General features: G+C 35.6%; 1 protein-coding gene across 1 annotated transcript in view; it reads right to left on the bottom strand.

Annotated features, from left to right (window-relative positions):
• LOC148957583 (AMP deaminase 2-like) overlaps nucleotides 1–11,804 on the bottom strand; it is a 14,058-nt gene that overhangs the window by 1,227 nt on the left and 1,027 nt on the right. Inside the window, exons 3-14 of the mRNA XM_089115038.1 lie at nucleotides 11,539–11,794; nucleotides 9,053–9,182; nucleotides 8,296–8,427; nucleotides 7,564–7,626; nucleotides 7,000–7,054; nucleotides 6,326–6,402; nucleotides 5,887–6,050; nucleotides 5,481–5,607; nucleotides 1,739–1,902; nucleotides 1,438–1,558; nucleotides 972–1,145; nucleotides 430–540 (exon numbers count right to left, since the gene is read on the bottom strand). Of these exons, the coding sequence (XP_088971164.1) occupies nucleotides 430–540; nucleotides 972–1,145; nucleotides 1,438–1,558; nucleotides 1,739–1,902; nucleotides 5,481–5,607; nucleotides 5,887–6,050; nucleotides 6,326–6,402; nucleotides 7,000–7,054; nucleotides 7,564–7,626; nucleotides 8,296–8,427; nucleotides 9,053–9,182; nucleotides 11,539–11,794 (1,574 nt within the window). The remainder of the gene's footprint in view (nucleotides 1–429; nucleotides 541–971; nucleotides 1,146–1,437; nucleotides 1,559–1,738; nucleotides 1,903–5,480; nucleotides 5,608–5,886; nucleotides 6,051–6,325; nucleotides 6,403–6,999; nucleotides 7,055–7,563; nucleotides 7,627–8,295; nucleotides 8,428–9,052; nucleotides 9,183–11,538; nucleotides 11,795–11,804) is intronic.

The raw sequence follows: 11,804 nt of genomic DNA, 5'->3' as shown, positions 1-11,804 counted from the left end.
TAACACCAAAATATGCATGAATTAGGGTACCCCGTATGCTTATATATGCCCCTAAAACATCTATTGACCTATCTATTAAATGGTTCCCAAAAAGCCTAAGTGAAAAGTAACGACAAAAGAAAAAAGATAATTTCTTATAGAAAATTTTATTATTTCTGTATTACGTTGCATTCCTATTCAACTAATATTGATTGTATTTTTGTATACTATCTTTTACAGTGTTTTAAATTCAAGCGTTATATATGAATGCTATGCGACAAATACACTAATGTAAAAAGAGAATGTAATTTTAATTGTTTTTACTTACAAACGCTAAGCATTGTGTTGTGAGGTAATTAGGGGAACAATTCATCTGATGCAAGCAGTTCAAAACTGATACAGATAGAATTTTCAATTTGGCAATACTGAAAACAGCATTTATATTCTCACCTGATTCTCAAATCCACTCATGAGTACGCTGTTTCTCGCTAATTCGCACATATCCGTTTGACTTAGCTTCCAAACTTGGGCAGCAATACTGTATTCCTCCATAAGAGGCTCCTTGAAAAACAAACAGGCAGCTTGAAGCATAAATTATAAGAGAAACATTTAGCATGAACTCAGAGTAGCAACTAAGAAAACTAAGAACCGTTCTATTCTATATACCAAAAGCGCAAAGTTTAAGAAATACAAGCTCTTCTTTGCTTTTGAGACACCAACCTCAAGCTTTATGAATCATTTCGAGTGTTTTTCGTTTCAAGCTTTTGCTGGTTATAAATCCCTAAACAGTGTTGAAGATAGAAAAGACCTAACTCATAGACTTTTCTAACTTTTGAAAAGTATTGTACAGAAGCCATTCCATCATATTCTAGGCCCATAACATACAGAGTACATTTTACTGAAAACAAAATGGTGTCCTAGAAGGCAAGACTTCCATCAGAAAACTGAATTTAGCTGACTCAAAAGCCGAACATGCTCTCAGAAGTTTCTACCTTTGTAAAATGGAACTGCAAAGGGTCATCTGTTGATATAGAAACTTGAAGCCCACGTGCTAGGTACTCCGGAAGAGGATTGCGATGGTAGTTCAGAAACAGTGAGTTGTTGCTTAGTGGTGACATTGCAATGCCAATTTGTGCAAGATAGTAGAGGTATTGCAATGCTGGAATCTGCAAGCAATGTTGAGATACTATTAAAACATGGGATTAAGGGGAAAAACAAATCCATTCTTGCAACAAATTCCAGTTTTTCACTTTTATTGTCACAAACATGAAACTTATTATCTACAATACACAACAAACATAATTTAAGAGAGAGTGGTTTGATGAAGATACCGAACTGAATACAAACTCAATACCATTCTTTTGAATATAAAACTTTTAAGTAATAACTTGAAATACCGCAAAGAAGCAGTACACCAAAGAAATTTAAAGAAGGCGCATACATCAGGTATTTACCAACCTTCCTTAGTAGAAGACCGTGAGAAATATTTTCTGCCAACATGAAGGCTGTGACCAAATGATGGACTGGCCCAGCCTCGCCACAATGTGGCCTCAAACTGAAGAAGTTGAAGCCTCGCTCTCTATGTAAAAAAAGTACAACAACAATCAATGATAACGACACGAACTTCGCTTGATTTTGTCTTCAGTAAAGATTATATACGCTATGGATACTTCAATGCAAAAATGTCTCATATTACTGTACTTAATTGCAGCTAATATACACCAGTGTTTACTTGCATCTGAACAAAAACAAATCTCACTTTCTCAAATGGTTGAGCACAACTATGTTGGAGTACATGAAATAGAGGTAATAAGCATATGGCGGGTTCTTTTCTGATGTCCAGGCCTTTGGCCGCGGTGTTGATTGTGAGAATACAATGTCCTCTGGTTTGCTTTCGTCATCCACACTGTCGAATCCAATCACCTGCAAACAATGTATGAATACAACAGTAACCGTATACATCCATTCATGTAAAACAAATATACCCTTAATAACTGAGCACTTGATGATGGGGGTATGGAAATGATCAAAATAATGATTTTGGACAGGATGTTAAAACAAGAAAAATAATTTTCCATTATTATCTATTATTATCAAGGTATTATCAATTTCTCAACAATCTATAAGCATGAAATTGGGTTTTAGCCAGAGGTCCAAAGAATATTGAAACAATAAAGAAGTGGTGATAATAAAATAAAATCAAACAGTGGACAAAAAAATTGATCACTATCGTGATGAAGCCAAATAAAACAGGTTTTTCGCTTTATCGAAGTGATAAACTATAAGCAATTTATTGAAAGCACAATAATCAAATATATCTAAAGACTATTCCAGAGGGCGATTTCACAAGATATGCGTTAATTAAAGCTACACTTGACCTAAAGAAAGGTTCTTAGTAAGAACAATAATAGGAAAAACGATATGAAATGATACATGATGTAAATGCGGTTAAAACATTATGCAGAGAAAATAGTTAACAGCTAAAATAAAACAGTTTCAAAACGAACAAGCAATTTGCAACAGGATGATTATTTACTTATATTAAATAGACACATTTGAGACCAGTCGAATATTTGCAAGTGAAATAATATATCAATTAGGATGCAACGAAAGAATGCAGGATTCAATGAACTTTTTCTACTAGTTATATAACTGTTTAAACTGTAGCTAGGAGATAAAAATAAACCTGCATACAGATTTATTCAGTGTCTTAGTTCCTAACCAACTACAATGCCTGCCAAAAGTCTTGGAACACTGACATCAATTTCTAAGGTCAAAACCAATCATCCCCCTCTCCCCCACGGAACAATGTTGGTTTACTATCAAACGGACTAGGATTTTAGGAAGCACTTTCTTTTGCGCTTCTTTTATGATATTTCTCTAAATCATCAACATTGTTTGAGGGGGAAGGGGGCGGAAGTAGCAAATTTTTTTCATGAAAGGAATGAAAGATATCAAATGCAGCGTAAATTGGTGGGTGTTCCAAGTACTTTTGGCAGGCATTGTCTGAATTTCATTTTGAAGCTTATTAGATATTCCACCAAAACCAATATCTACCTATAGGTTTTTGATGGTGCTGATTCCATTTCTGCCATTTTCAACATCGTACGTGTTACCGATAAGGAGATATGGGGGTATTGTCTCTTTTCGGGGGTGGGGGCAAGCTACCCCCATAAAACTAAATGCCATATTTCAATTAAGGTGAAAATTGCTAAAATCAAAATCGATTTCCAATAAATAAGATCAAGATTGTATTTTGAATCTTTTCAAAGGCTCGTAGCCAGATGGCTGTCTAAGAAATAATGGGATAGATGAAGGAGACAAATATGAGTGGCAGCTAGAAAATAATCTAAAAATGGAAAGGATGCAATTTTATAAAAGTGACATCGATTCCTCTGTTTCATGTTTCTAATTATAGATAAGGTCGTATTTGAGAATTATGTCGGGTAGTTGCTCTCCTTTTATCACGGATTTACAAGTTGTCATTCATATAGGCCCTTGTTGTGCAATTCAGTGCCCAAATCACAAATTTCAGAGTGTTTACCTAAATTGTAGAAAGGAACCCCGTGTTTCCCACATCAGAGTTCCCAACTGATTGATCTACTATTCCATGTTGGTTGGTAAGGGAACTGAAATAAAACTGACATCCACTCGCCTTCCTGCGCTCCTAAATGCTTGGCCCAGAAGCACTACAAAGAAAGCCCTCTTCCCTACTGTTACTGCATTGTCAAAATGGCCTTTAAGTTAGACTCTACCTGCTACTTTTGTCTTCATAAAGCGCAAGGCAGATTATTTCATCGTTAATTGATTGCTGTATTTGTTTGCGTGACATTTGCCACAACAAAATATATTATTTCATCGAATGTAGCGCGCGTCGATGTGAAGGACAAGGCCCCGCAAGGCAACTCTCACCCTCGGAAATGAACGCTTGTAGACCGTTGTGTAGACCGTGGCTGTTCCTTCGCAATTTTCTGACTTGTCAGGGGGATGTTTGCCCCCAAATTCACCCAAAAGGTGTATAATAATACCCCTCAAAGATAAAATTAACCTTTGTATGAATTCCATGAAGAAAACGGCAAAATATGACGAAAATCCCACGGTCTACACTCAAAAGGAGAATAAGATCTAGAGTACTTCAAATTCAATTCTCAGAAAGTGTAGACCGTTGACACTTTCCTGAATTTCTTCAGTTTTACAACTTGTATCGATCTGAAAACCTACAATATTTTCTATACCAGCCATGCACACCTACTGACGAGGTTTCGTCTACTTTCTTTGAAAAATACGATTTTTATGAACATTTTAAATGTGTAGACCGTGGCTGTAGACCGTTGGTAACCATTGGCAATAGGCATTTTCATACTACATCACGTGCCCATTAGGAAAGGAGCGTTCTTTCAATTCCTAGCATACTTTAACAATGGAAAACGAACAATTATAATTGGCACAAACCATTTTCCAATTACTGGGACAAGGGAAGATAGAAAATAATAGGGAATGGGGTGTCTATGAGCGCTACCATGTTGCCACATGTGAATGCGAAGGAGCATAGCCTAAGCAAATTTATTAAATTCGTAGATGGTTTTGGGAGGGTTATGGTGGATAAAATTGAGCCATTTGCACAGTTTCTCACCAGCATGTTGTTCGCAATTATTCATATCATGCATGGTTTGTAGACATTCTCATGAATTTTTTTGTTTTTTCATCAACAATTAAACCATAAATAAGGGGACTTTTCAGCAAAAAAACACTTTTTCAAAAGCACTAAACTATACTGTTTTTTCTTTGAAAATTGATAGGTTTCTTAAACCGATGATCGAATTCTGCACAAAATACTTGTATTCAATAATGATTTAAATGATATTGACGGAAAAAATCAGTAGAATGTTTTTTGTAACAAATAACAATACTCGGATATCTACTATATCAATCGTTCAGAGTCCAAACCCCCTCCCCCCCTTTTAACTGGGTAAAGAGTGAAAATTTCGAATTTTCATTAGTAGCATTGAGATCAGCACCATCGAAAACCCTAGGGTAGCACAATGTTTTGATATCGCAGATTGCTGTTTTCGAGAAAATTTTCAGACAATGCCTGCCAAAAGTCTTGGAACACTGACATCAATTTCTAAGGTCAAAACCAATCATCCCCCTCTCCCCCACGGAACAATGTTGGTTTACTATCAAACGGACTAGGATTTTAGGAAGCACTTTCTTTTGCGCTTCTTTTATGATATTTCTCTAAATCATCAACATTGTTTGAGGGGGAAGGGGGCGGAAGTAGCAAATTTTTTTCATGAAAGGAATGAAAGATATCAAATGCAGCGTAAATTGGTGGGTGTTCCAAGTACTTTTGGCAGGCATTGTAGCTACGAAATGCAAACTTCCACCTTAAATCATGTGATCCAACTACAACAACATATCAATAAACTGCTACCACCTTATCCTTGTAATGTAATTAAAGGCTGTTAGATAAGCTTAGGTTGAAATTCAAGCCGACAAACCTGTTTTAGAAATTGATGCAATTCTGGATGCGTCTGTGGATCAATGGTAACTTCAAACAAGGGCCTGAAGATATTATCAAGGAGTTCCTCAAAATTCTTTAGCATCCCTTTCAATCGATAAATATCGCTTAAAAGAATAAAGAAGCAAGTTAAATATAATATTTTGAAGCAACTAAATTTTAGAAAGCACATTATGTGCTACTGCATTCTTTTGAGGTTGTACAAACAATTTCTACCATTAACACATTGTTAAAACATTCTACTCGAAGTCTTCTGTGTACACATTGTACTCGAAACATTGTTCTCAAAGTGAGAAATACCCTTAATTATGTGTATCTAAATTCTACGGGGCAAAGGGGATAGGAAATAAAGAATATGGGTGCTTAAGAAAGAATCAGTCACTCACTAGAGCCTAGGAACTTGAATGAGCCATCTGACATTGTACGAGTAAACATTGTGGGCAATCGCCCATTTTGCTAACTTGTCCCATTCATCTTTGCTACGGCCATAAATGGAAACTCGAAGCTCTACCATTTGATACTTGCTGAACTCCAAATCAGATAGAACTTCCTATTAGAACAAGGAAATATCTCAACTAAAACTCAAACTTTCATTAAAAGTGCCATTGTTAATTTACAATCCAGACGAGTTTTGGACATTCAAAAAGAGTTTTGAATAGTTAGATGACGCATTTCACAATCATTTCTATTATAAGTTGAAAAGAAAAACAATCTAAACCTTTGTTTAAGCATTCGACCGACCACGAGGAGAATTTTTAGAAGCGTCTCTTAAAATAAAACAACACATGAGAATGGAAAAATTGCAAATCATTGAGTAAAATTCACCTTTATAAGTTGAGCAAAGTATTTACCCTGCATGGCATTATCAGTTTTCAGAAAGATGTCGCGGATTTGACTCTGACCTGAAACACAATGGTAACATAAAACTAAAAGTTACAAGTAACAATAGATGGTTATAAGACACTAAAATGAATAAGGCTAGAGTGAAAAATATCCCTAAGAACAATATAGTATAAGTTACTTTTGATCATCTGAATACGTTTGAGATGTAAAATTCAGATGTAGAATTTTGGAGAAATCATATCACAGATGTTCAATCGATCCGGGTTCACATTGGATAGAATTTTGTTTAAAAAATGACTTGTGTTAATAAATCCGATTATTGGTAGAGCCCAATTGTCGTTCCATTTAGCAGTTTTGGAATTTATCTACATTAACATGAAAAAGCCACTATTGTGTAGACAAAAAGAGTTCGTTTTCAGCTTAGGACTCCATTGGTAACATTCTCAATCGGCAAGCGGCACTGATTGGTCAACCTTAACAGTCATGTGCTCGCGTTTCTGATTGGACTATTTCGATCCAGAACTGGGTATGTATACTTCCTAGCGTAGAATTTTTTGATCTATGTTCCGACGTTTTATACTCTGGATCCTTCAGCTAGACACGACTTAAAATGACGAAAGACGCGGTCATGTTTCACAAAACAAAACAAGACTTACCAACTGGGTTATACTTGAGATTGAACTTGTCAAATCTTTGGAAGGTATTGTTGTCCTAAGATAAAAGAGCAACTTTTTACTTCCCAACAACTGCATGTTTGTTTGGTAGAAAATTCATAACATGGTGATAATCTTTTTCATCATAAGAAAACTTCAAAAAGAAAGCAAAAGAATTCTTAGAAAATCTTCTAGCCATTTGAGAATAAAAAAATAGTAACTAAGGCCTTGGCCAAACGAATTGAGCTTTCAAATGAGCGGCATCCAATGGGTAAAGTTGGATTCGTTTTGCCGCCCTAGTTTAACTCTCTTAGGATGCGGACTCTCTCAAGGATGTAAATGTTCAATGGATCATTTAACCCTCCAATTATCTCGTTGATATTTAGCGTTGTTCAATGAAATTAAACTGAAAGTCTCGTGTGAAGCAGTAGTATTGACAATATAACGTGATTTGGACTATTCTTGCATTTTCCAGACACAACATTTCCCACTCCCACTTTTCCAGACGTACAGATGTTTCTAAAATCTTGAGCCTTTCATTTGCAAAGAAAGAAAACAGAAACTTACAGCATGCACATCCAACTTATCGACAGTCAGTTCAAAGGCATTTAGGCCAAGACTTTCAAAAACCTGCAACAAGAGCATATTTTATAAATCTCAGTTTGATTCGATAATTCTGACACTTCAATATATCAAAATTTGGATTACGTGAGCAAAATGATTTAGAAGACATTACCCTCACATTATTTTACAAGTTTAAGACCGTGGAGATTGCGTATCGGTGCATTTTCATTCTAGTTTACGGAACGGACAAGTTGAGTATTTACACGGAAGCCGGAAAAATACACACTAGTTCGAGTTTCTGTCTAAAAGGGAAAGTTAAGGTTCTGTTCCACTTTATGGAACAGCAGACTTTCTTAGCAACAATCGGGAACCATGTAAGCAGTCTGAAAAATTAGCAATGTTTTCTTCCGTTTCCTGGAACCTGAACCAAAAAAATGCCTGTGTATCATTATGCTTTTGATAATGTTTTCAATGCGCTTTCGTTCTTACGTAAATGAAAGCCCCGAGTATACCACTTCTTGGAACGGAACAGGTTGGAACGCATGCAATCTTTTATGTTTATGAACACGGCCTTAGTGTGAACTGTTCAATTATTTTGGCAAACTTTCCCCATACTTTTCACATGAGGCAGAACTTTCGGTAAATATGTAGAAATGAAAAAAGGTAAACCACTCAACACTGATATAGCAAAGCACGCACTGTACATTGTCATAAATATAAAAGTACCATTCAGACCTCATTCAATGTAGCATCCTTCTCATTCACTTTGCTGACTATTTCATCACCAAATTTTTTGGATTTCTTCTTGATGAATCTTAGCAAATGTTTTTGATTCATGCATGATGCAGCGTGGACGTGAGTATCGACCTGTAAGGAAAGTCTAATGAAAACTTCTGCAAATGAAGAACTGATTCTATTGCCCGTGTTACGATTTAGGTCCCTATTCAAACCATAAGTACTTATGACTTTCGCTGATTGAGGAAAGCAAATTAATACGTTATTCTTAAAGGAGACTTTTTTAAAGTGATACTTCTCTTCAAACAGCTCTGGCTGTCTTTGTTACTCAAAGTCTCCAGACATCACTTCAGTTACGCAAAATCGAAAAAGGGAGGTACTCTTCTACATATGCGAAAAAAATATCTTATTTCTACATGCCTAAATTCTAAAAATTCAATGTTTTTCAATGTTCACTTCTAAACCTTGCGTTAAACTTCAAACTTTGCGACCCCAAGTTCCGGACATATGTCAAGTTTTCTATAGGAGTTTTCTATAGTTTTTTGAATTGCTAAATTAATAGTAATATGGCATACAACTACCTTTGATTGCCAAAAGAACTTGGCCAGTTAAACAGAAAAAGGATGTCCGATATCTACCAACAAAATTAATCATAAACATGCTTACATGTCAACTCCACAAGTCAAGCTAAAGCATACACTTCGAAACGGCAACAAACGGCACGAAAAGGCAACAAACTTGTAACAGGAATAAATACCTTTCTGACATTATAAAAGTCTCTGTGTGCAATATCTTTCAAAGCAGCAATTTCCTTCATTTCATTCAGAAGCAAGTGTAGTTTATATTTTGATTCAAGAAATTGCAAACGTCGAAATGAAAAGGATTTCCTAGAGATAAAAACAATAAATATTAAATTTGATAAAATCAAGTATCATCTAATTTTTAAAAGCCTATTAGGCAGTATATCATAATTTGAAAGGTTATTTACTTGTAGACACTTCAATAAACACAGCATTTTTGTCCCTGCTTACCCAAAGTCAGAAAGTTTTTCCAAAAAGCTAGCAACTTTTTTGTCCCTGCTTACCCAAAGTCAGAAAGTTTTTCCAAAAAGCTAGCAACTTTACCAACAAACGTTACAAAAAAGGTTTACTGTGCTGAACCCAGGGGGGGGCTACATCTAGACAGCAAGCTCTGGGTTTAAGAAGACACGCGCAATGGCAATGGATTTACGATACTTCTTAAATTTATTGACGCTTTAATATGGACAGAAGACGTGCCGGATTGCAGTCATGAAGACGAGCTTCACAGCACGTACGCTACTAAGGTGTAAATCGAAATATGCATTTGGGACACAATTGAACAATGCGTGTAACAAACTCGTTGAAGTTATTGTTTTTGCTTATATAAATTTATTAACAGAACAATTAGCGTGTCCCTTTGTGAAATCGTATATGAAGGGAGTTTCGCTCATTGTTAATCAGTTCTTGTCCTGAAGTCCAACAGACGTATGGTTTTCTCGTCAAGGCAAGGAAAAACAAGCTCGACTCAACGTGTAAAAGGTTGTGAGTACACCTTTATTGTATATGCGAAATAAGGGCGCATAGGATAATTACACAGATAGAGTTGGTATCTGAGGTATTGTAGGCTAAGGGACGCTTACCTTTCTTCATTGTAAGGAATTACTGCAGGAGATCGTTATTCGTAGAGCATTTCTAAGAATCTATATATTTCTTATATCGGTTTAAGTATATAAGTGATTTGTTTGCAGTCATACAATTCTTTTTTACTTAAGCTAATAAGTAAGGCCATCCACGTGTGTAATCACGTTTCTTGCAAGAATCCTTTAGTAGCACTTCAAATTGCATAAGTTTGCTTACAGCTGGTAGATACCCCCGTAATCTCGGAGTAATACCTTATGGTCTTTGGGTCCGCTAAGTTGCTTTGGAAGTCGTATTTTATTGAAATATATTTGATTAGCTTTCTAAAGTTGTATTTAATGTGCTTTAACTTTATCAGTATTAACGTATATAATATTTGTAGTTGAGACATGAACAGTGAGCCATTGTTTCACTAATAAATTTTGTGGTTATATTTCTAGTTATTCTTCACCGTGCAAGGCTAGGGTTAGCGATAGGGAATTCGTCCTTGCGCTTAGGATATCATTATTATTGTTTGTTTTGTACAGTCCTCTTTTTAAGGCTATCGGTCAGAGTGTCAACCCCCCTAGATTCCCGACATTACAACAACCAAACACCCCCGTAAGGCATTATACTGCCTATTGGTCGCAAAGGCCATATTGCATGACAATTTAACTTTAATATTTTATGATTCAGTTCAGAACGATAGCTTCTTTAAGAGCCAAAAGCATTGGAAAATAAAACAGAAACAATTAACTCAGACAACTGGAATATTTGCTTGTTAAGGTGTGTAAAAGAATGTGACAAACTTGTGGAATCAATGAGGCAGCTCAATTTATGAACAAAGGCATTAAAATTATGATGATTCATTCAATGATGATGATTTTAAACATTCAAATATTTTCAAAATCAATGAATGAAACACAAGGAAAAGAGTGTTCGTTATGACACTTGAACAAGTTGTCAAGTATAAAACATAAAAGCTTCCATAAAGGTGCACAATTTACAAAAATTCCAATAAAACAATGTGAACAGATAAGAAAAGGACAAATGAGGATGTTCCTTTCCAACATATTACACGCCCTTCATGAAACATGCTGAGAACCTCCCTTTACCCCTCCTCCCCATCCTTCAGGTAGAGACAATATAAAGCTTGGACAAAATCACGAACAATTTCATCACAGCTTGCATGAGATCAAAGAATCAAAATTAGTGGTTTAGCAAAGATGGTATAGCACTGCCTCCTTAGCAAATGTTGAGGCAGCCTGAGTTTTCAAAACAGAGTAAATTCCCTATTGTAGCCTCCAAAGCCCTTTGAGACACCCTATCGGCTTGACAAGTTCTTTTGTGTTTTGTTCCATTTAAACCAATTTCATTGAATACAATGAGCTGGAAAATTATTCTGCCATCTAGCTGGCTTAAATTTATTCATTAAAAACCTGATAATAATTCACCACTACTGTAACAATAACTTGATTATACATTAGTGATCATATGTCTCATGTTTCAAGGCATTTTCTTGAAAAGTTTCTTGTAATTTTTTCAATGGGAAGACATGTTTTAAATTGACAGCTGGTGCTCAAATAAAAACAAAGTCATTACTCACACTGGTCCATGGGTTGATAATGCAAGCATGACATTATGATCTTCAATAAATTCATCTATGCTTGGAAATGGGTGAATTACAGGTTCTTTCTTCTTATTGGGTTTTCCATTCACAGTTCTTTTGCAACCAGTTATACTGAATACGCCATCTACAATCTCAAATGTGTACCCTATATCATCTGGAAATTCTTGGGTGAATGGTTTCCAAATACTTCCATCTGCTTTTATACCTTCATGTTCTTCATGTGCACACACAGCTATCAACAC

Source organism: Rhopilema esculentum, chromosome 21 (genome assembly GCF_057945365.1).
Source record: "Rhopilema esculentum isolate cy_ngs chromosome 21, ASM5794536v1, whole genome shotgun sequence".
Classification (NCBI taxonomy): Eukaryota; Metazoa; Cnidaria; class Scyphozoa; order Rhizostomeae; family Rhizostomatidae; genus Rhopilema; species Rhopilema esculentum.
Note: the sequence above shows the minus strand (reverse complement) of the source record. Positions and strands in the feature narration are given on the sequence as shown.